A 25,064-nucleotide genomic window follows, 5' to 3' on the forward strand; every position below is an offset into this window, starting at 1 on the left:
GCGCGCGGGCTGCAACCGAACTCGCGCCCTTCAAACCGAAGCGCGCGCGCGCGTGCGTGTGTTTTCTCACTCGTTTCTCGTCTTCGACGTGACGCTCGTCAACACGTCGCCCGGTGATCATTCCCGGAGCAGAAAGTCGTTTCCGAGTGAGTAGCGGTGTAAAACGTCAGCGTGACAAAATGGGGGTCTTTTTTTTTTTTTTTTTATGTTGCTCTCCGCCATTTTGTGAGAGCGCTCACAGGGGTTCAGCCGTGTAATGGTTGAAACTGTAATAACCCCAGCTAGTGGAGAGAAGATCCGCCTGATGTTAGGGATCAGGGGCAAATAGCTCATCTCATCTCATTCCCGTACACACTTATAGACTGTAAAATACACACAAGACAGAACTTTATACCAATTAATGATCAATACATTGTTAAACAACAGGTGGAAGTATAACAGGGCACACATCAGGAGTTGACCTCATTCATACAACTAAGCAGCTATGAAGTTAAGGGCCATGCTCAGGGGCCATGCGTGGCACATTGCTGTGGCTGGGATTTGAACTCATGCCCTTCAGATCCAAAGTCACACAGTGCACAGTTGAGCATCAGTTCAACAGCAAGCAGAACATTTAGAGAGGAATACATGATGACGAAACTCCTCACTCGAACTCGCCACAAGCCCTGTGACGTCATTTGCACGTTTTTATTTTGAGCAGTAGAAGTATTTCAGTCATCGGTGTTTGACTCGCTATCATTACTATCATATCAACTCCTAATAGAAACATTATGACCATAACTTTGGATACTTAAGTACATTTGGAGGCAACTCGTTTTGTACTTTTTCTCAAGTGCAAGTTTAAAGGGACACATTTTACCGAGTGCATCTTTACTTTTAACTCAACTTCAAGGTTTGTGTACTTCATCCACCATTTGTTTTTACCGCAACCTGGTTTTCACTTTTATTTTATTTTTCAGTTTTTAGCAGATGTTGTAACTTTATACAGGAGCCCCTACAGGGGAAAAAAAGCGCACACTCTATTGTTTAGATGAAGCGCGGTGGCGGTTGGTCGGAGCTGCACTTCTTCGCGTGGCCTGTAGATGCCGCTGCCGTGCGACCGAAGCACTTTTTTTTTGTCTGTGAGCGGCCGCCGTTTCTCTCACACACACACACACACACACACACACACAGCGTGTGTGTATGTATGTATGCACGTGTGCGTGCGCGCGCGCGAGCGATTCGCGCACACACACACACACACACACTGTCAGATCTACTCCAAAGCCCCGAACACACGGCCGTTTGAAATCGATCGTCTTTGGAGCATGACGGTTTCAGAGCGCCGTTAGATCCTGGTTGTTTGGGTGAACTTGGGATTGAGATCGGTGTGTTTTTTTTTTTTTTTTTCTCCCCCCTTGCTTAGTACCCGTGCGTGTGTGTGCGCGCGCGCGTGTGTGTGTGTGTAACAGACCTTATTAGCGAGCTGGCGCTCTTCTCCCCATCTGCCATTTCTTTAACTTTTTTAGACGCCCCAGCGCGGTGAGGGACCGGGCGCCGCCGGACTATGGGCTCTTAGGCAGGCGGAGAGCGTTGGATTTTTGGGCCGGTGGTTCTGCGGGATCGACACGATGGCGAATTCGACGGGGAAGAATGCACCCGAGCAGCGGAGGAAAGGACTAGCTTTCCTGGACGAGCTGCGGCAGTTTCACCAAAGCAGAGGGTGAGGAAAAAAAATATAAAATATAAAATACACACACACACACAAGTTTCCCCGCCGCGCTTGACCACATGTACCGGGTAACTCATTGTGCCGTTTCTTGTCCTCCGCAGATCACCGTTCAGGAAGCTCCCGGTGGTCGGGGGGAAGGAGCTGGATCTCAGCGCGCTCTACGCCAGAGTCGTCTCTTTAGGCGGCTTCGCGAAGGTGAGCCGCTCCGCCACACACTCACCGACGGTTCACACGGTACCGGCACCGCGCTCTGGGGAACAACCGTGTCGATATTCTCCGCTGCGAGCTTGTGAGAGCGATCATGGCCTCTCGCTCGGCCGGCAGTGTGCTAATGCTTTATGTGTGTAGAGCGAGAGAACCCCGGACGTTAGCAGTGAGTGTGTGTGAGAGTGTGTGAGTGCAGTTTGTAGAGCGGCTCGAGCGCGGTTTTACCGCCGGCTCTGGTCCTTTCCGCCGGGCCGCGGGGCTTCTGTTCCGCCATGCCGTTTCTGCCGCGCTCTCCTCGCTGGGAAGTTCGGGGGAATTGGCTGTAATCAAGGCTGGGGCTTCGTGGCTAAAGGCTGGCGTGTAGGCCTCACTCATACACACACACACACACACACACACACACTCCATACACACACACTCACAGGCCCGCTCACCGAATAATACTCTACAGAACTGGGTAAATGTTCCCGGCGCTGCGCTGCGCCGCCGGCCCGGTGCTCTGCTCGCCTCTGCCCGCGGACTAGGAGCTTCTCTACGGCTCGCACCGCACTTTCACGGGAAACATGTATCGGTGTAGCATTAGCCTTCAGTGCTAACAAGGGGTTAGCAAAGCTACCTGATTTAGACTGGGAACCGGCTACCGAGTACACACACACACACACACACACTCAAAACACAGAGATGTAACTTTATTTGATGATAGTTATTCATGGAGTGTGTGTGTGTGTTTCAGGTCTCAGACAGGAATCAGTGGAGTGATCTGGGTGAAGAGTTTTCTCTCCCCCGCAGCTGCTCCAACGCCGCTTTTGTTCTCAAGCAGTTCTACCTGCGGTAAGTTTCCTCCAACATCCCGGAACGCACGCGCCTTCTGTTTACATCCCCGCTCGCGCTCTGCCCGGGACATGGGCACTACACGACATCTACACAACAGCTACACAATACGCACCAACTATTTACTGTGCAACAGCTACACTTGTCTTACACACTACAGCACCTACAATTAAACTACACAACATCTGCACATGCACACAACTACACTCGTCCTACACACTACACATCTGTACTTGTACAGACCTACACAAAAACTACACACATTTACACTTGTACACATTTACACAACTACACAGAATTTATACAATGCACATCTACACTTACACTACACACTAACATCTACCATTTACTCTACACATTTGCACTTGTACACAAAAACTACACATCGACACTATACAACTACATCTGCACGAAAACTACACACCTACACTTATACTACACATTGATGCAACATTTACACAATGTTTACACAATACATGTATTCTGCACAATAACACCTGCACAACAACTATTCTACAAGTTTAGATGTGTAGTACTAGTGTAAATGTTGTGTAGTTGTGTGTAGTATGTGTCAAAATGTAAATGTTGTACTACACAATACACATCTACATAATATCTACACTTATACTGCACAATGCACAAAATGTACATTATTACAATACACACCCGCATCTACACAATACACAACTGCGCTTGTGCTACAAAACATCTGCACTGATGCACATTTACGCAGTATACATCTGCACTTATGCTACATAAAATCTACACACTACACATCTGCACTTGTACTACATGCTACACAACAGATGTGCATCTGCTCATATCCGACGATGCACAACTACACTTATACCGCACATCTGCACTCACAATACACAACAGAATTTGTACTGCTTAATACACAACATCTGCACTTATACTACACAATAGACAAGAACTGCAATTATAGTACACAATACACAACTGCACTTATACTACACGTCTACACAATACATAACAAGCGTGATGCTCTCATACTGTACTCCTGCAGCTTCACCTGTCCGCTTGTCTTTCGTGTATCGCGGACACGTTTGTGTTGTGTAGCGTGACGTTAATAAGAACACAAAAATGCACGTTTGGCTTCTTGCCATCATCACAGCATTCTTTCTGCTCTCCAGTCGAGTGTGTGACGGTGAGGCGAGACTCGGGGCTATAACTGGTGGGAGTTTTGTATGCACCTGTTGCTTTGGTGGGGTATTAGATTTTAATTACCCTTCTGCCCCTGCTCCACCTGGGCTTCTGCTTCTGCCCCTGCTCCACCTGGGCTTCTGCCCCTGCTCCACCTGGGTGACTCCTTCATGGCTCTGAACTCTTACATAACACACAATTACAAAAGTAAAGCATGTTCCATCTGATTCTCTGGTGATGCAGTGGTCGCTGTTGTGTGTGTGTGTGTTTGTGTGTGTGTGTGTGTGTGTGTGTGTGTGTGTGTTTAGGTTATAATCAGGTCAGACCTCAACGAGAGGACGTTCAGACGCTCTTATCTTGTTTTGAGCGTACGAATTGATCAGAAATGGGCTTTAGAAAAATGACTGAGGAAATAACTGTGTGTGTGTGTGTGTGTGTGTGTGTGTGTGTGTGTGTGTGTGGTGCCGGTAAAAAAAAATAAATCGAGTCGAGGTGTGTGTTCAGAGTTGTATACGATTCCATGTCACAGTGAGGCTTCAGTAGTTCAGATGTTGGATCATGATGAGTTTAGATCTCTACACCACCAAACCGGGCCCCTAAGGAAGGCCCTTCATTCTCACTTGCGCTGTCGGATGCATAAGATATACAGCTCAGTCTCTCAGGATCGGGGTTTCATGCAAAGTAATATTGATGTGCTGTGAAGTGTAAATGCTACATTTTTGTGTCCTGTCTGGAATTTTTCACTGTCTGGATTTAAAATGCATTATTTTATTTACAATTTCTTTAATATTTGGAGAACAACAACACTGATTGAACCTAGACCTGAATTTATAAGCAATACTCAAATATAATGTGAAGGTCGACCCTTCTAGACAATTCACACTCTCCTGGTTGTTGTTGTTGTTGTTGTTTGCGTCCACATCATCTTCAGGATTCCCCGTGTTGGATGTTGCCAGTTTATTTCGGCGAGGTGGTAGCTCAGTGGTTAATACACTTTGGATCCGAAGGTCGTGAGTTCAAATCCCAGCCACACCAAGCTGCCACTCCCGGGGGCTCCCTCAGCAATGCCTCTCATAGCTGCTCAGTTGTACTAATTAGATGAACGTAAGTCTGAATAACGGGGTCGACCATAAATGTATAGGTTTTCCGACTTTCAGATCTGAAGCTTGTGCATTAATATTGTTGCGTAAATGATTTTCAGTAGACATGGCAACCGGAACAAGGCCAGCGCACTTTATGTCAGGGATAAGAGTTTTGTTCATCAGTATCACATGGTTTAGTAAAGGGCACAAAGCTCACACATACACACACATGCGAGTATGCCATGGCCGATTGGTTTGGATCCACCATTGGTTTGGTGTGTGTGTGTGTGTGTGTGTGTGTGTGTGTGTGTGTGTGTGTGTGTGTGTGTGTGAGTGAGATTTATTTCCTGTTGATTCAAGTGATTTGTAAGTTCATTTGGAGGGCGTGTCCACTAATGGCATTTCGGCCCCGACTGGAAATCGGTTCCGGACCTTTCGACCCAAAAATGGCTGGCGTGTGTGTGTGTGTGTGTGTGTGTGTGAGAGGGTTATCGGCGAGTTCCTGTTCTCTCAGGTACGTTCCTTAACAAAACAGACTGAAAGTTTCAGGATTTGCATACACTGCTTTCACGGTTGCCTGACGCGCTCACATGTATTCAGCCAGGAGGAGGAGGGTTCTCCATGGGAAGGGTTCGTTTCAGTTGGCTTTTGAGGACTTGTGTGTGTGTGTGTGTGTGTGTGTGTGTGTGTGTGTGTGTGTGTGTGTGTGAGTGAGAGAGAGAGAGAGAGAGAGAGAGATGTAAACCTGTAGAGGTGTAGTGTTAGTCAGTGTATGAGGGATTACCATTGCTGCACATACAAGGGGAAACCTCATTCAGGAGACTGCCTCGGTGAGTCACTTTCTCACACACACACACACACACACACACACAGGGTGATATTCTGTCCGTTAGTGGGTGTACCATTCCCATAACACTGACTTAAAATTTGCATGGACGTCTGATTGTTGGAACACAGACTCATGAGCGTTTGCCGAAAACATGTTCAAGCGTCGATCTGTAGTCGACGTCACGTGACCTGAGCCTGAACTCGGTTATGATCAGGATGATGTAATGCACACTCGTCCTACTCTTTAGGAATTCCTCCAGAAGCCTTGGTCGCCCTTAACACGCAATGCCGCCGCCACCAGAGTTAAACTAGGTAAAGAATTCAGATCAGGTGGAGCCTAAAAGCCCAAGCCTGACATGTGACTCAAAGTTTTCGCTCTGAAAGGAAGCAGTGTTGGAGTCAAAGTGGCACATGTGTGCACGAGGAAAATACTGGAGAGGCGTATGGGGGGTTAGAGCGGTTGAACGAACGCGTAATCGATGGTTTGTCTGAATCTCCGTGAACAATCTAGCGGTGCTGGCAGGTGTTACTGCTCCAAATAAACCACACGTTCGCACCGTTTGCCAAATGTAAATCTGCGCGCCTCGTTTCTCATTCAGCGCCCAGAGGAAAGCGTTCCCGTTCACGTAAGAACGTGTTTTCCAAACACGAGAATGTATTCAGTTTAACAGCTGAGGGCTAGAAGTTTGTTCTGAATGACACACTGCTGGCAGGAATACTTTGTATACACACACTCACACACACACTCACGCGCATGCCTGTGGCACATGGCAGTAGTACGCACTTAAGCAAAGTGTAAGCATTTCAATTCCATTTTTTCCCTCCTTTCAGCTATTTAGAGAAGTACGAGAAGGTCCATCACTTTGGAGAAGATGACGACGAGGTGCAACCCGGGAACCCCAAACAGTCGCTTCCGATCGGCGCCATCCCTTGCTCCTACAACTATCAGCAACACACTGTATCAGGTACCTGTTTATCCTAAACGCTTTTCTTCTTGCATCCGAAACAAAATATCGGTCCACGTGTGATCATCAGCGAGGAGATCCTTCAGAACGAATGTTCTCGTGTACAGCTAGGTAAAGAACTGGGGATCGACCCCGGGCCGCAGCGTTGAGAGCGCCGCATCCTAACCACTAGACCACCAGGGACCCACTGACTTTCCCAGTGTCATGTTTCATTTTTATTTTTGCTAAACTACATTGATACGAACGTAAAAAAAAAGGTGGAGAGAGCTTGGTGCAGTAGATCCTGGTTCACTGTGACATCTGTATTTTGTGTAGAAGAACAGTTGGCCTGGTGTGTGTTTTCTATAATTATGTATACATTTATTTAGTGCAGACTCCATGCATGCGCTTGACGTTATAGTTAAAGTGTTAAAGTGCACGTTTAGTAGGCGCACGCATCAAGTTACTTTGTTCATCATGGATAACTTGAAATTCTGCTTCGGTGCTGCTGGAAAACCTAATATCTAATATACGGCTGTTGTGTTTTTTAATTTGTGTCATGATTCTGCACACAGTATCTCACAAAAGTGAGTACACCCCTCACACCATTGTAGTAAATCTTCTAAGGGACAATATTATAGAAATGAAATTTGGATATTTTAGAGTAGTCAATGTGCAACTTGTATAGCAGAACAGATTTACTGTCTTCTGAAAGTGATAACAGCTGTACGTCATGTAAGCCTGCAAAGCCACACATCCTATTCATCATGTTTGTGTATTTGTTTGTATAACAGGACTATACAAATTTGTGTATCTTGTATTTGAGCAGTTAAAATTTGATTCCAATTCTCACATACTGAACACTGGATATTCAACATGGTAACATTCATGATAAAGAACTCCTTAAAGATTCCAAAAGGTCTGCTTGTTGTTATACCATCCCAGAAGGACGCCTCTTCTGAAACCGGCTCATTAGAAAGCAGTTTGCTGAAGACAAACCTGTCCGAGTGCATGAATTACTGGAACCATGTCCTGTGTTAACTTGCTTAACTCAGATGTTGTCCAGCATGTGTGGAGTAGTGTCACTGGTCCTGGTGAGCAGTACTAAGAAAATTGACTACAGTCAAGCATGGTGGTGGTAGCATCATGGTCTGGGGCTGCATGAGTGCTGCTGGTACTGGGGAGCTGCAGTTCATTGAGGGGGAAACATGGATTCTAACATGCTGTGACATTCTGAAGCAGAACATGATGCCCTCACTTCAGAAATTGGGCAGGATGGCAGTTTTCCAACATAATAACGACCCCAAACACAATGCCAAGATGACAACTGCTTTGCTGAGGAAGATGAAGGTGATTAAGTGGCCAGGTATGTTTCCAGACCTGAACCGTATTGAGTTTCTGTGGGGCATCATCAAGCATTGAAGTGCCATGTGTAACATCTAGCAGCTCTGTAATGTCATAATGGAGGAGTTGAAGAGGGTCCCATCAACAACCTGTGCAGCTCTGGTGAATTTCATGCACAGGGGGATGAAGGCAGTGCTGGATATAAATGGTGCTCACACAAACTATTGACACTTTGGACACAGTTTTGATATGTTTACTGAGGGTGTACTCATTTTTGTTGCCAGCTATTTGGACAATAATTGCTGTATGTTGAGTTATTTTTAGAGGACAGTAAATGTGTACTGCCATTTAAGCTGCATATTGACTACTTTAAAATATATCCGAGGTTAATTTCTATAATATTGTCCATTGAGAAGGTGTACTACAATGGTTGCTGAGATGTGAGGGGTGTACTCAATTTTTGTGAGATATTGTGTGTGTGTGTGTGTGTGTGTATATATATATATATATATATATATATATATATATATATATATATATATATATATATATATATATAATATATTATATTGTTATATGGCATCTTTCTGCTCCTCCTGCTTCAGTAAAATCATTTGTTATGATTAGTTGTAATTGGACGACACCTGATGAACAAGCGAGCTGCTCCGGTTGATAAAATAAATAAAATAAATCAGATAATCTCGTGAAAATGTGTTTGGACTGCGTTCAGACTGACCTCAGAGACTCGAACAGACTCTCAGAAAAAATGAGCATAAGCTTGCATGTTGCTTTCTAAACATCCTATTCCATATTTAGTCTTAATGCAGAATGCAGTCAGCATTCACATTCATTCCAAAGGTGTCCTATAGCTGGAGATCTTCCACTCCAAACCATGTAAAGTAGATCTTAACGGAGCTGGCATTGTTATGCTGGAACAGGTTTGGGTTTCCTAGTTTACATGAAGTGAAATGTTTATGCAGCTGCATTCGAAGAGGTCCGATATTGTATAGTATGTCTCCAGGTTTGTGCTAAAGGTTTGAGGAAGAACCAATTATAGGTGGAAAAGTCAGGTGTCCCCATACTTTTTGCCATAGTGTATAAGTGTTGTGGAGCAACCTGGCTTCAATTCAATTCTCTGGAGTTGTCTTACATGATCAGGTTTTCTTGTTAAGTATCAAACTTTCACACTTTCTCAGAAAGCAGCTTGTGATACTTTACCCTAAAAAAAAAAAAAAAAGAAAGCATCTATGCTCGATGAGTCGGCCGGATGAGGTCAAAATGTGAACAATTAGTCTATGAGACGTTTATTTATTTTCCCCCATCTCAAGATTAATCCTGAAGTTTGTGTATTGTGTGGTGTTTGGTGAGTTAAGGATTTACAACTAATAAAATCAATCCAAAGCTGATACTTAAAAAAAAAAAAAACAACAATATTCCATGTAAAACAGTACTGAAAATGTGCTAAATAAATTATTAAAAATATATATTAATATTATATACATTAATAAATAGTGAGGAGAATGACATGCATTAATGCTGAAACAAATAGTAATACAAAAAGTAAACTGTTTCATCTAAATAATAAATAAAAGGCACTTAAAGTATGTTGCATTAGTGATTCGCCTCTAGAGGCTGCTCTTGTAAATAACGAAACCCGGAAAAACTATCGCTATGAACTTTTTCCGATAGTTCCAGAAAATCAGCTATCGGTGCCGATTAATCTGCAAAACCGATGAAATCTACTTTTCATGAGATTCCTCTAAATGGAGACGAATGATGCCGTGACCCTGAAACCTTCAGATCTGTTTAAGACATATTACAAATGAAATGATAGCTATGTTGGATCGTACTTGCTAATAACCAATTAATCAACCGATAGTTTTTAAAATGGATTTTTTTCAATATGTAAAATAGTTCTGAACTTTATAATAAAAATAAAAAAAAACCCACTAGTGAATCATGAAAATGTGCTAAATGAAATATGAATATATTAATAAATAAATATAATTATTTAAAGAATAAATTATACATAATTGATATATCTCCATGTAAGTCTCACATGTAAGAATAAACACGTGACGTCCCTGATTTGCCTTTAGAGACGCAACCCGGAAAAACTCTGTATGGATTTTTGCTAATAGTTCCAGCAATCAACTATCGCTGCCGATTAATCGGTTCGACCTCTACCACGTGACTTTTACACTGAACTTTTCGTAGTCTTTTTTTTTTTTTTTTGTATTTATTTATTTACTTTTTGATCGACAGACTATCTCCGTCAGAGCTACGGGCTGTCGACGGATTTTGTCCCTCCATGCGACTATAACAAACTGGTGCTGTCCCTGCTGTCGGGGCTTCCTAATGAGGTGGACTTCGCCATCAATGTGTGTACGCTGATGTCCAACGAGAGCAAGCACACCATGCAGCTGGAGAAGGAGCCCAAACTCGTCACGCTGCTGCTGGCACATGCCGGAGTTTTCGACGACTGTACGAACGTTTTTCATTACTGTCGCACATTAGGACTCGCGTCTTATCATTCACAAATATACATATATACATTTTTTTTTGGTTTATTTTCTGTTTGTGTGTTACAGCATTAGGTAGCTTTTCTGCTGTATTTGGCATCGACTGGAGGGAGAAAACGTCCCGAGATTTTGTCAGGGTAAGATTTAGACACAAATATATTAAATCACCTGGATATTAGCGTGAATGTTAATTTACTTACCTGTGCTCTTTCTACAGTTTTGGAAGGATATCGTGGAAGACATTGAAGTAAAAGATCTCATCTCAGACAAGAGCTGCACACCACAAGGTGGGTGGACACACACACACGCACCCACACGTGTTCATTCATTATGGTTTTCAATTCCTTTGTTGTGGCACTGGTTGAATGGAAGGCATGGTTTGCCTCTTTGTTTCAGCTTATTTAAGGTATAGCCATAACCACTGGAGTCCTCATGAAGGACAGATTGTATAAAAAAGTGATTGGGGATTTTCCGTAATATCAAAGTTGAATGTTGTTGATTTTAACAGTACAAATCCCTCCTGCTTTAATATGACCCGAGTTCTCCTTTTCCATTTCGGCTTGAGTTCAAGTTCTCGAATAGAAGATGAAAAGTAAAAGTACTCATCTGCGTCAATTTCATTATTAAAGCGATTCAGTGTTTCGTCATTTTTTTACAATGAACTGAAGTGAACATACATTCATACTTTCTGCCTTGTTTCTGCTGTAATTACTGTCCGGACAGCTAGTCAGTTTTTTTTTTTTTTAATTTAATCATCTCTTCCAAACCCTTATCATACAGGATTCTTTTACTTTATGAGTTCATACACAGGTTTCGAAAAATCTGAATAGACCTGAAGAAGTGCACATCTCCATCTTAGTTCGATAGTTGATGGACAAACAACACCGTCACAAATATTTTTGTTTATTTTTAAGAATTGCCCACTTTTTCTACTCACTATTTACACTATGAAAGTATTGGAACCAATAAATTTTCCATTCACATGTGCATCTTCTCCAAACCTTTATTCCTCAATTTGGAGGTGCAACTGTGTCCTTAATTTGTACCAGAATGGCAACGCTCCTAATGAAGATGCTTTGGAACATCTCCGGCTATATAAGGCTCCAACCCTATTGAATGTGAATGAACCTTCAGGCCTCCTTACCGTCTCATCATAAGTACCTGACTTTACTAACACCCTTGTGGCTAAATGAATCTTCACAAAATCTAGTGGAACAACATCTCAGAAAAGTGGAGCTTGGTATGACAGCAAATTTAGACTAAATGTGGAATGTTTAGAAATAAGTACATAATAGCAGTCTTATGCTCAGGTGTCCACAATCAGTTGTCTGTATAGTGTATTTGGAATCATTGAGTAATGAAGAGAAAAAAGGTGGTGGATCGTTCACTCAGTGCTGTTTCTCAAACTTGATCCTAATGCTTTACTTCTGGTTCTCCATGGGCTTGACCTTATCCGGAGTTCTGTAAGCCTCACTTCATGCAAACGAGGCGTGTCTGAAAGTTAGTTTAACACAGCTGTCCTGAAAGACGGATAAATGAGTTTATGGAAATGTAGAAACCACGTAATGACGGAGCAAGCACTCCAGGTTGGGTTTATATGAGTGTGACTGAACAGAAACGTGGTGTTATGTTTGCAGGAGAAGGTCCGGAGCAGCGTGCTGAGCAGGTGGTGCTGTTTCACCCCCAGAGGAGCATGGGCATCTCCGACGTGGAGGGTCAGCGCGTACTGCAGGTCGCCATCATCCTGAGGAACCTGTCCTTCGAGGAGACCAACATCAAACAGCTGGCTGCGAACCGCACGTGTTTGCGCTTCCTCCTGCTCTGCGCACACTGCATGTTCATCTCGCTGCGGCAGCTGGGCCTCGACACGCTGGCCAACGTCACGGGCGAGGTCAGACTCCACCTGTCCTTATGTTCCTTTTAGTGACGATTTTTCTAAAAGCTGCGTTATTTATGGTTGGTGGTTTATACAGCGAGCTCTGTACTCGAGTTGGAAACGCTTTCTTTGTGGGTTTTTTTTTTTTAACAGCTTCAGCTGGATCCAGTAGACTTTCGAACAACACACCTGATGTTCCACACGATCACCAAATGCCTGATGTCGAGGGACCGTTTTTTAAAAATGAGAGGTAGGACCAATGCCAGATATATTGAGACAATTGGTTTAGACTAAGAAAAGAAAACTTAAGAAAAGGTGTATGAAACTTGCATAAGTATACTCACTCTGATACACACTTATACACCCTTTAATACATTCATACACCCTCACATATATCGTCTGTCTGTCTGTCTCTATCTATCCATCCATCCCTCCCCTTATAGTCATATACATATACCATGAGTATATATGTATATACTTATACACCCCAAACACACACTCTTCTATTATACCAAAGATGTCTTGTACAGTTGTGTGCCTTCAAGTATATTGTTTTTGATAAAAAAAATAAAAATTCTTCTTCTCCTGTAGCCATGGAGATCATGGCCAACCTGAGCAAGGTGGAGGACAACGGCGTTCTTATCTGCGAGTATGTGGACCAGGAATCATACCGGGAGGTGATCACGCTGCTAACCCTGCCAGACATTATGCTCGTTATCTCTTCCCTGGAGGTGCTTTATCAGTTGACAGAACTCGGGGAGATCACCTGCTCCAAAATTGCCTGCGTGGACAGAAGCATAGGTAACGCAGACAACAAACACAGACAACTTCGACAGTTAAAGAACGCACTTTACTATAAAAGCTGATCAATTACGCGCAATCACGGTCACGCATTAGATAGCAAGTGAAACGTAGAGCTGCACTACCTGCAATGATCAGAACTGGTGTGTATGTTTTTGTTATTTTTGGACAGATCTGCTGGTGCGTCTCGTCTCGGTTGATTTGCACACGTTTGGACCTGAAGCTCTGACGGCTATTAAACTGATCGAGCACCAGAGCACAAACAGCCAGGTGGCAGAGGTACGGCCACAGCTTGTCGAGAATGTACCTCCTCCGGTTCAAGGAGCACCCGTGACAGGTAAGAACTTCTGTTTCCTTTCATCATTTCAGACCTAAATACGGACATTAAGGTTAAACATGTTGCCTCAGGCTGCCAAATCACTGTTTCGGAGCACGTGCTTCTTTCTTTTCAAACAGGAAGCAATCGGCAGTAATAATTACCCTGGTGTGTGTTTATTTATTTTGCAGCTCAGCACTGCCCTCTAATGTTCACAGCATTTATTACACTTCTCTGCTTTAGACCAATCACAAAAAGATGAACAATGTAAAGTTGTAAAGCGCAACAATGCCTTTTTCCTGCTGCTACATTTGACCTCCTATGACCTCTGGTTTTATAGTGACAAGAGTTTCAGTCCAGACTAACCCTCCGCCTGGCATTGTAGAGATCGATGGAGAAAAGTTTGCATCTCAATGGTGAGTCTTTTTCTTTCTTTTTTTTTTTTTGAGCCCCACTTCAAATAGTCCTCAAGACCCAATCTTGCAACACGGGAATAGATCTAAACGGCAACTGAACTATTTCAGTTTGGATTTTTATATCTGATTTGTTTATCCATGTGAATTTGACCAGATATTCAAGTTTCAGGTTTGTGTGTAGCTGCACAGATTTATTAAATATAAATTATGCAAAACGTAAAATTGCTTGTAGTTTATCAACATTTGTGAACATCAACAGTTTGTTTTTTTTAAATAAAATGCCTGCTTGGTTAAATAGTATATTAGGTAATATTTTATCAAAATAAAATATATAAAAATTAAATAGAATAAATCTATTTTATTTGTTAGACCCCATTTGGGTAATACAGATGTGTGTGTGTGTGTGTGTGTGTGTGTGTATGTGTGTGACAATTTTTAATTGTCTAAAGATATGTTCTATTTAACTGACCTATGTATTTCATTCCTTCTACCCTTCATTCATTCATTCATTCACTCCCTTTGAATTGAATTGAATTGAATTGTCACAATTTTCTCCTTTTAAGAGAAATTCTTGAAGCTGTAAAATAAATTAAATAATCCGTATCACTTAGGTGTCGTAAAACCGAAGTGGTAGTGATTTCATGTCTGCGCAAAAAAGAATCGCACTTTTACAACAAATCGTTTTTACAAAAACGCTACAAATCGTATTTCTGGTAATGGAGTTTGTAGCCACATTGACAGTGTGCCAACTTTATACCTATGGCATCGTTTTGTATGTTTTAAAGTTAAATAATAAAAAAACGATGACACTGTGTGAGGCGGAGACTAAACAAACTTGTGGTCCGCCGCTTAATATGTTCCTGAGGAAACTCGGATTGTAAACTATGTTCCGCACGTAAATTCGGTTTACTGAACCGAAAGCCCTGTACCGAAACACTTCGGAAGCAATGCATGTAACGTTATATAATTTAATATTAAAGGGAAAAATTTGGGCATCAGTCAGTCTTTGGTATTTAATCACAATTTAGTTCAAAATGATTGTGTATTAAATCTCTCTCTCTACCACCTCCCTTCTTCTCCAGGCTGAATGCTCATTATGAGGTACATGCAGAAGGCTCTGTTTCACGCTCCGAGCTGTACTCTGACTACCTGGCAACATGCGGCAAGCTGTCACGTAGCGGTGTTCTCACGTCTAACTGTTTTTACAAATGTTTAAGGTGTGTATGTTTGTCTTTCTTAATGTCTTATACATATTTATCGGTGAAATAATGCCTCATACATTTTTAAATTTATTTTTTTAACAGGACAATATTCCCTAATCATACGATTAAACGCATGGAAGAGTCTAAGGTAAACTCTCAAGCTCAGATCCATGTAGTTGGTTTGAGGAAAAGGGCGATTCCTCTACACATTCAACTGTATTACCAGCAGCAGTCCTGTCCTGTACCAGGGCCCAAACCCGAAGCCTCCTTAGACCCTCCACATCACACCCAATCAGGTAAGCCAGTGTTCTGTTTGTTGCTGTTTGGGCTTTGCTGTTGTTTTTGTGTCTTTTACTAACGTCTGCTGATGTTTGCCAGCGTTGCCGCCTGGTGTGGGTGGGCAGTTTGTCCGGGCACCAGCACCAAGTCTTACTGCCAACCAAGCATCACCACCCGTTGCCTTCAACATGCATGGAGCTCCCAATCCTCATCCTCATGTTCCAGCACCAGCTCCACGGCTCCCAGCGAACCCACTGGTACAAACTCCACCGCCTTCCTCGACAGCAGCTTCACCGATGCTTCCACGACCTAACGACATTCTAAAGACCGCCATGATCCAGAGCTCCATTCCCACCACTCCCCTTGCCTCCACCCAGACTTTCGTTCCACATGCTCCAGTAACACTGATGCAGAAGGCACTACCACAGGGACATATCCTCACAGGAAGAGTACAGGCAGCCTGCCCTCCCCTGGAGCAACAACGGCTTCCGACCCCACTGAGCCAGCAAGTTGCCTCTTCCCAGGATTCGTTGGTGGTACCAGCCAACCCTCCTCAGTACTCGAGCACTCCTTGTACACCATTGGTGGCAGAAGGGCAGGTGTTTACCGTAGCAGGTGTACAGAGCACCCAAGGATCACGTGTGACTTTCCAGAATATTGCCCCAAAGCCTGCCCCGCAGGCACAGCATGCGCTACACCACCAGCCACACCTCCAGCAGCAGCAGAGCTTGGTTATAGTCAGCCCTAATCCACAGCCCAATCCTGCCTTTGCCCCAGCCATCCACCACATTGTCCTGGCCAACCCCTCAACCATGCAAAATGCCCAGACTATCCAGATTTCAGGGCCTCCCGCCACCTCTCCTCAACCGGCCTCTTCCCAACTCAACTCTTGCTCCAGTCCATCCTCAAATCCCACCCCGGGCCAGGGGCCACCTCCTACTGTCAGCCAGATGCTGTCTGTTAAAAGGCAGCAGTTACAGATTCACACATCACCTACACCACCACCACCACCCCCTCCACCAACCCCTCCCATGGCCCCACCCATATCCCCTGCCCAGACTACCTCTACAGAATCTAGCTTGATCAAACAATTGCTGCTTCCAAAGCGTGGCCCCACGACACCAGGAGGCAAGCTTATTCTGCCAGCACCACAAGTTCCTCCTCCTGCCAGCACCAGGGCACCGAGCCCACAGGTAGTTTACCAGGTAACCAACAGCAGCCAGGGAACTCCACAAACTCCACAGCTAAATGTACAGCTCATGCAGAGCTCGCTGCAAGCTCCAGGTGCTGTACAGACCGTCCCCATTTCAATCCTACCCGGGCAGATCCTTTCCACCTCCAACTCTGCCACCATCTTACAGGCCACGCCTAACAATCAGGTCACGTTCACGGTAGTGCCAAACTCTAGTTTCCCTAATGCCGCAGTGAGCAGCCAGGGGGCACCGTCTCCTATGGTTTCACAGACGGGTCTAACCATCAACACATCACCCCCAACAATCGGTTTCCAACTGACCCCGCCCATCCCTCCTCCAGCATCCACACCTGTCCCGCCTTTCCGAGGTGACAAAATCATCTGCCAAAAGGAGGAGGAAGCCAGGGATGCTGCAGGACTTCATGTCCACGAGAGGAAGATCGAGGTAATGGAAAACTCCTTGGTGACCGAAGTCTCCACCAAAGCCAGCAACGGGCAGCCTATGGAGGTTGACAGACCTGGGGCCAAGCTGCTCAACGGTAGGAAGTTTGACTCGAGTCTACCTCCATACCACTCAGGGAACAGCCTGCCAGAGGCTCTGCAAGGTGCACAGGCCCTCAACGGTCCAACCATACAGGGCAACGATAGCACGGCCAAACAGACGTCAGGAAGCGCACCCTCTGAATCTATAAAACCCCTTGTAAACGGGGTGTGCGACTTTGAAAAAGTCGGGGAAGCCACGACCGGTACCCATCCAAGCAAAAACATTCCAAATCATAAAGCTTCCAAACACATGGGCAACGGGGAGGTGCTGATTCCTTCAAAAGTGCACGAGACTTTTACTGACTCAAACTCCCCCCAGCAAGGCACTGCAAAAGCAGAGCAGCTGGAACGTCTGGCCAATGGGCCGAAAAGCTCTGGTCACAGCGCTGAGATTTCCAACGGTCCCTCAGCCCAGAGCTTGGACACGTCAGGCTCGAGGCAACAGCATTCACCTCACAACCACGTCTCTCCTGCAGCACCACCTACTACCCAGAATCCCCCTGGAGCAGACCCGGCTACTAATGGCACGTCTGAGAGCAGGCCCCTAAAGAGACCAGCAGAAGACAGCGACCGGGGCGCTTCGGGAATCCCCAACAAGGTGGGAGTGCGGATTGTCACCATCAGCGACCCCAACAATGCTGGCAACAGTTCTACCATGGTGGCAGTCCCGGCAGGTGTTGACCCAAGCACAGTAGCAAAAGTAGCAATAGAAAATGTAGCGCAGCAGAGACCCGGTGTGCCTGCTCCGCTTCCTGAAACGACCATTCAGGTAAGACTTCTACACTTTCGGAGTAAAATATGTTTGCCTGGGGGTTCGATACTGGTGTAGTCCTTTATTCTATTTGATCATTTAGCCTGTATTATGAGGGAAAAATCCAGTTTCGTCAAGGGTATAACTCGCACTCCTGGGAGAGTGGGGGAAGGATATTTCTGTATGATGGATATCAGCGGTGCAAAAAACTATTTTTGTGTTATGGCTTTCGGACTGCTTGCTAAAAGTATTTTTAATAAGTGTTTATCACTATCTAGGACTGTTTTAGGTATTTCTTCCTAGAGACAATGTGGGAAATGAGACATCCAACCCCCCAACTTTAATATTTTTCCAATTTTAGTTGCCATTTCTTCCTAATAAGGTATTTTAGAGCATTGCCCAAAAGCTGTGGAAGGAATTAGCCTATGAGGTTCCACATTGAAACCTTGCATTTTTGTTCGATGGGCGCCAGATTTTATACAACTGAATCCGCTCATATATACAAACACGTTCATCAACACATTAAGTTTTTGTTTACTGTACATATATCTGATATTGATAGATAAAGGAAGCGGAACAAATTCCTAACTTAAATTGTGCCTACTAATAATAATCCAAATACTAATAATCCAAATGTTTTTGCAAATAATATTTTTATATATACCTGTAGTTTATTAGTGACCCTTCACAGATTCTTCTATTAATGAAATAGAGCTCATTAGGCGGTTGAATCTGAATGTTGGCCCTGAGTCAGTAGGTTTTGGGGGAAAATAAATACACTAGTGTAATTTCATTGAGCTGAACGGTATGAAGGCTCATTTCGATCCATATACGGGTATAAGATGTGTATCGTCTGCTTTAATGTAATTGTTTTAACGATATATTGCAAAAACGCCACACCTTCAGAGTGCAAGCATACGTTTCAATCTATAAAAATGGATATAGAATGACCACAAAATTTAAGATATGATGGTTGAAAATGTGTGCATTTTATATTTTCATGTTTTAAATCAATATAGTCAATATATAATAATATATTGATAATAATAAGTATATAATATAATCAATCAAAATACTGATTTTATTTGCTTTGTTAACAGCCAAAATTTCTTATTTTTATTGAGTTATTAAATGTAAGAATTTTACTGAAAAGGTGAGACACACTCTTTTTTTTTTTCTTTAAAAATAGCTTTATAAAGGTAAAAAAAAATAATTCCTGTAAAAGGAAAAGATCAATGTGTAAAATAATTTGAGGCAGCTATCCATGGTCCTTAAGGTACCAGCATTATAACACACTAAGCTAAATGTCATCTAATTATAATTATTGGTCATATAATATATATATTTCTTTTGTCAATATTGCACAAACCTCTAATCCCAACCTTTTCACCCCCCCTCTGTGTAGCAGCCCGTGTCGGCTCAGTCTCCACCCCCGGTGGCTCAGACTGCACAAGCAGTCAGTCAGAGTTCGGTTCCTCCAGGTGATGGGCCTCAAGCCGCAGCTCTCCCTCTGGAGCAGACCCGCAAACCTGGACAGAACTTCAAATGTCTTTGGCAGGCCTGTAAAAGGTACGCGTGGATCCGCACTGCTAAGCCGTGCTTAGTTTTTTTGGTTCATTCATGACCAGACGTTTTTCATGTCGACAATGTGCTTCCCCACATTTCGCAAGAACTCCTGGGATGCTTAAATGGTTTGATTAATCATTGTTTAATTATCGCTGTGTGTCTCGTTTTTTTTAGTCCCGTCCAAATCTGTTGGGTCAGTATTCCTTTTTGCGTGCGCTTGGAATAATTATGCCTCGTTTTACCTTCTGTAAAATGACCAGTAGAGCAAATTTCCATGTAATATACATCCTGTCCTGATAAAGCATAAGTTATATACTATTATAAACATGAACCTACAAAGTTATTAAACATCGGCAGTGTTTAGAGTCCTACAGGCGTTGTATGTATACATTTGGTCATTGTCACGTGACCTCTGGTACATACACTGCGACTCTTTAAAATACGTTCTTACTCTGAGGGACGTCAAGAACTGCTGCCAAACAAATCCTTCTCTATTACATCATTTATTCCACAATACGAGGGGCGTTCGTCAAAGCGGGACTTAAATGTTACAGGTAAAAAAAAATTAAAGGATGCCATGCAGTGGTCTTAGACACAGTAACACTTGTCTAGCGTGTCATATTACTGCTATGTATGTCACGGGTCGGTCCAGAGATCGTTAATGTTCGTGTGTGCACTGACAAGTCTCGGTTTGACTTGAACGCCCCTCATATTATATAAGAATAAAAAAAATGTAAAAGAATATATGCATTACTTTATTGAATGGATTGTGCTTTGTGTGTGCGGTGATCCAGGTGGTTCGAGACGCCGTCGCAGGTCTTCTACCATGCGGCTACGCAACACGGCAATAAAGAGGCGTATCCCGGCCAGTGCATGTGGGAAGGCTGCGAACCCTTTTCACGCCAGAGACTCTCTTTCATTACACATCTACAGGTCAGACGATGACCAGATCCTTTTTTTACCTTTTTATATTTTAGGAACGAATTAATCAATTTGCTTCCTGGTTTACACAAAGTTAATAAACGATGCGCTTCCACAGGACAAGCATTGCTCTAGGGAAGCTCTTCTAGCCGCACTCAAGCTGGAGGAAACGCAAGGCAGCAGTTCCAACACTTCCAAGTGAGTAATCCTGCTTTTCAGCCCTCACGCTGTGTTTTTGAGTTTTGGATATTGTGGAACAACTAGATGTCGACAGACTTTCCAGATACCTATAGCCAGGTTGGATCGTACTTGTTGATTAATCAACCGCTATTTAAAATGGATACTGGATAAAAAAAAAAAAAAACAAACACACAAAGTAAAATAGTACTTATAAAAAAAATTATCATTTCAATTGCTCTGTATTTTTAATGGTAAATCTATAAACAGATTCCATTTAAAAGATCACCTTAAGTTTATAAAAGCTTTAGAAGTATTGTTTGTTTTTGTTAATTCCAATATTTACTTATACATTTTTAAATTGAGTTCATTTTAACTCTGGTTAATGCACCATGAACTAACACGAACAAGGTACAGCTCGTGGTCTCGCGTGTCAAAACAAACATCCCACGGCATCAGTGATTCCCCTCTAGAGGCCGCTCTTGTACCGTATTACTGATGCGACCCGGAAAAACTATCCGTATGGATTTTTGCAGATAGTTCTAGTATGCAACTATGGGCGCTTGATTATTAAGCAAAACCCATGAATGTGTTTACCTTTAGGTAGAGCGTCTAAATACCTTTTGAAGGCCTGCAGCAGGACAAACTTGAGCAGTTATTGTAATTTTGAGCTCTGGTTCTTCTTCGAAGAGCACAGGTTTCCTTCCATACTTTTTCAGATAAAATAGTGCATGTGCTGGGAGAACTGGGTGAACAGTGATATAAAGGGTTGCATTTTCCCATTCATTCCTAATTTTTCTCAAATACCTTTTTTTTTCTCTTCCCCCTTGCAAGCTCTTTGGTTTGTCATGGTTTTCTTGGTTTTTCACTTTTTTTGTTGTTGTTGCCGTAGTTCCTTCAGATATTAACGCAATAGTCAGCAATCAACACTGTTGTTTAGAGAACCGATGCTGCATTGCATCTCACCTCCCCGACATTACAGGGTTCCAGTGCAGCAAGTATTTGGAAAATATTAAACTTGAAACCAATTTTTCCATCCTGGAACACATGGAAAGGTTTAAAAAAACTGGCACAGGGCAAGAACTGCAACAAAAAGGATTATTTCCCTTGGTGATACCCTTCATTCAGATTCAGGTTTTTTTTTTTTTTAAACTTGTTGTCCTCTGGGAGTTCCTCCTCACCCTCACATCTGAACTTTTTTGGGGGGTAAAACCTGCTTAATATCTGATATCCGACGATTAAAGTGGACAATGTTCTGAGGTATGGCTGCAGCGCTTGAAGGACAGAGTCAGAATATTTTGAAGAGAGAGAAAACCAGCCATATTTCAAGGAAGTCGTGATCCATAAAAGGGAATAAAGCTTTCATTACCGATGGGGAAAAATATTAAACACGGTTTTGAGGAACGTTAAAGATTTGAAGGTCACTTTAAAGATGTCTGTGTGTGTGTGTGTGTGTGTGTGTAAGAGGAATGCCACATGTACTGTAGACTCACACCTTTGGTGATTGATGCAGTTGCATTGCATCAGTAGTTTCCTGGATTCAGAATAGTTTCGTTTTTCCAGCATTCGTATCTGATGACTCAAATAAAAGATTTCAGGGGTTTATAGTGAGTTCCTGATTGTTTTGAATCGGTATATTTATAACTAAAGCTCCATATGAAAGCTGACTGCTGTGAGTGTTGGATGTTCTATGTTATTGTATTTATTTCATTAATGTATTGATTGTGTGTGTGTGTGTGTGTTTAGGTCTCCCCCGCCGGCAGGCAGCAGTTCGGCTCCTTCCAGGCCACAGAAAGCGATCGTGAATCACCCGAGCGCGGCCCTCATGGCCCTGCGTCGCGGCTCCCGCAACCTGGTGTTCAGGGACTTCACTGTGAGTATCTCCCCACACTTCTCTCTCCACCACTCCGAATCCACCGCAACTTCTAACGCTCCTTTTCTCTCAGGATGATAAAGAGGGACCACTGACCAAACACATCAGACTAACTGCTGCCTTAACGTTAAAGAACATTGCCAAGTATTCAGACTGTGGACAAAAGTAAGTGGAAAAGCTTTACGTTAATGCTGGTTTGATGGGATGGGGGGTGTTAAGGGGTTTGGATTATTGTCAATTTGGATCTCATTCTTTTTGTGTGTGTTAAGGTTCACATATGGTGGATTTTACGCTTTCGTAGGCCAAAACAGAGAAAAATAAGCGTTTTCAAACGAAATCACATTAATGTGGACGAAAAAGTGTTTGTCAATATACTTTAGTTGCACATAAACGATCCTTTTGTTGCTGTAGGTTTAAAGATTAAAAGGTACATTTATAAATTAACATTGCACTGTGTTAGAACTGCAGTTATTATAAAAATGGATTGGAGTTCATTCGTAGAGTATACACAACCCACTGTCGAGTCCTTTGTGTAAAAAGTTGACTCTTGCAACGATCTGTTCTCCGTCACACCCCACGTACACACGATAAATGTCTTCAGTGGTCTTTTTTTTTTTTTTTTAAATAAGCTGACAGTATTGTGTAAATGATTGTGGTGCACCCATCCTAATCCTCGTTTTTGTGTGCGCAGACTGGTGAAGCGGCATGAGAATCACCTCTCGGTGCTGGCGCTCAGCAATATGGAGGTTTCCACCACGCTCGCCAAATGCCTTTACGAACTCACGCACACGCTGCAGGCTTGAGCCCTTGAGCTGAACCCAAAAAAAAAAAACATTCGGACAGGAATCGGATCCTGAGATGCCGGGCGTCAGCAGCACCTCTCTCTCTCCTCCTCCTCCTCTCCTCTCCCGTTCATTTTTCTCCCTCCATTCCGGTCCCCGTGCGTTGGGATTTGTGCATCATCACTTCACCTTATTATAAAAAATTTACAAAAAAACAAACAAAAAAAAAAAAACTGCCACGGGTCTTCCACCAGCCACACAGAAACCAGCGCACACGTTTCCAACAAGCCACCTTCTCCTCGTCCAGCACGGAACGAAGCTGCCTCTCCACTCGCAACCAAACGAGCACATTCTCCTCGGTCCATGGATGGATGTGGGGAGGAAGGGGGGGGTTGGGGCGGAAGTGGGTGGGCTCATTAGGTGCAGGGGCGGAGCAAAGGGCAGCAGAGGTGTGGCTAGATGGATGTTTGTGTTTTTCTTTTCCTTTAGAAGTTGATAGCTTTGGTTTTCTTACTTGAGCCGATTATATTTTCACTTATTTATTATTGAAATAAATACCAATATTAAATGAGAAAAAAAAAACACTTGTAAATATTTGTGAATAAATATAAAGTTAAAAAAAAAAATCTTTCATGCCGCTGCAGCCACGTCTGTGAGAGATAGAGATAGAGAGAGATATTGGTGGAGTGTCTGAAGCATTATCTTAGTAGGTTGGGATTTCATTTTTTATTTTTATTTTTTTTGTTTGGTTCCCTGGTGACTTGTACGAGATGTGATTCTATACTCAGCAGTGGATGAATGTACTTAAGAACCTGTAAATATTCTACAAAGGTACTGATGCTGTAAAGTTTAGGGAGGGGGGGGATGGGGAACAGGTTTCTTTCTTTCTTTTGTGGAACTGTGATTTATTTTTTTTCCCCCATTTTTGTACTAATATAACTTGTAGAACTCATTTTGCTGGCTGAAAGAGTATGGAATAATATATCTTGTTATTTTGTAGAAGAGCAAGAGAAAAATACACACAAAAAAAAAAAACCCTCCAACCACGAATATTGAAGGTATTTCCCTCCTCCTGGTTCTCCACTCGAAGCGTCACTGTACAGGCCCTCTCTCTGCCCGTACCCGATTCTTTTTGTATTTGTAAATTGGTTTAAATACATGGCGTTTTATACAGGTTTTCTCCTGTGTCCTTTTGCTTTCTGTGCATATATTTTCCTCCCCCTCCCCCTTTTTCTATCTTAATATAGTGTGGAATTTTATTGTACTATTTTTTCATTCTTAAGACCATGCCACATTCCGGCTCCCCGCCTCCTGGACAGTCCTTCCCTTCCCAGTGTGTTGTGTAACATTTATAAACTGCCTGTTGTGTTAGCATCCGAGTGAGCGGGGTGTTTTCTCCGCCCCCTCCCTCCCCAAGCCCCGCCCCCTCCTCCCCCCATTCTGCGGTGTCAGTAGGGTGTGTGATTATATATACATATACCTAAGTCTGTTCTAGGTTGGCTTACTTTACTGGGTGACTGTTTATAGTTTTTAAATAAAAGACTGAACATTTTTGCTATTGTTTGAGACGAGGGTTTCTTTTTGTCTGTGTGCACCTACACCCCCCTTCAACACCCCCATCACGACCCGATCGTCTGATCTTTATCCGTCTCAAAACCCGGATCCGAACACTTTTAAAGCAAAGGGAACAGAGAGCTTGTTTATTTCTTTCTGCTCTGGGAGGTAAATAAATACAA

At 43.1% G+C, this 25,064-nt stretch overlaps 1 protein-coding gene across 4 annotated transcripts; it reads left to right on the plus strand.

The window, feature by feature from the left end:
* arid2 (AT rich interactive domain 2 (ARID, RFX-like)) lies at positions 1–24,894 on the plus strand. 4 transcript variants are annotated; one of them, XM_046859025.1, is made up of 22 exons: positions 1–146; positions 1,509–1,702; positions 1,813–1,906; positions 2,652–2,749; positions 6,655–6,788; positions 10,377–10,595; positions 10,703–10,770; positions 10,851–10,920; positions 12,271–12,524; positions 12,663–12,759; positions 13,101–13,310; positions 13,483–13,647; positions 13,967–14,042; positions 15,125–15,259; positions 15,347–15,540; positions 15,623–18,027; positions 19,415–19,578; positions 20,370–20,508; positions 20,615–20,694; positions 22,420–22,546; positions 22,620–22,711; positions 23,238–24,894. In XM_046859025.1, the coding sequence occupies exons 2-22, from the start codon at positions 1,611–1,613 to the stop codon at positions 23,347–23,349; spliced, it is 5,025 nt and encodes a 1,674-aa protein (XP_046714981.1). In that variant the 5' UTR covers positions 1–146; positions 1,509–1,610; the 3' UTR covers positions 23,350–24,894. The 4 variants fall into 4 exon arrangements, with proteins under 4 accessions (XP_046714981.1, XP_046714982.1, XP_046714983.1 ...); XM_046859026.1 differs by lacking the exon at positions 1–146 and adding an exon at positions 874–892; XM_046859027.1 differs by lacking the exon at positions 1–146 and adding an exon at positions 1,182–1,367 and having other exon boundaries at positions 19,418–19,578.
* Positions 24,895–25,064: the final 170 nt, after the last annotated feature.

The sequence above is a fragment of the Silurus meridionalis genome, chromosome 10, assembly GCF_014805685.1.
Source record: "Silurus meridionalis isolate SWU-2019-XX chromosome 10, ASM1480568v1, whole genome shotgun sequence".
NCBI lineage: Eukaryota > Metazoa > Chordata > Actinopteri > Siluriformes > Siluridae > Silurus > Silurus meridionalis.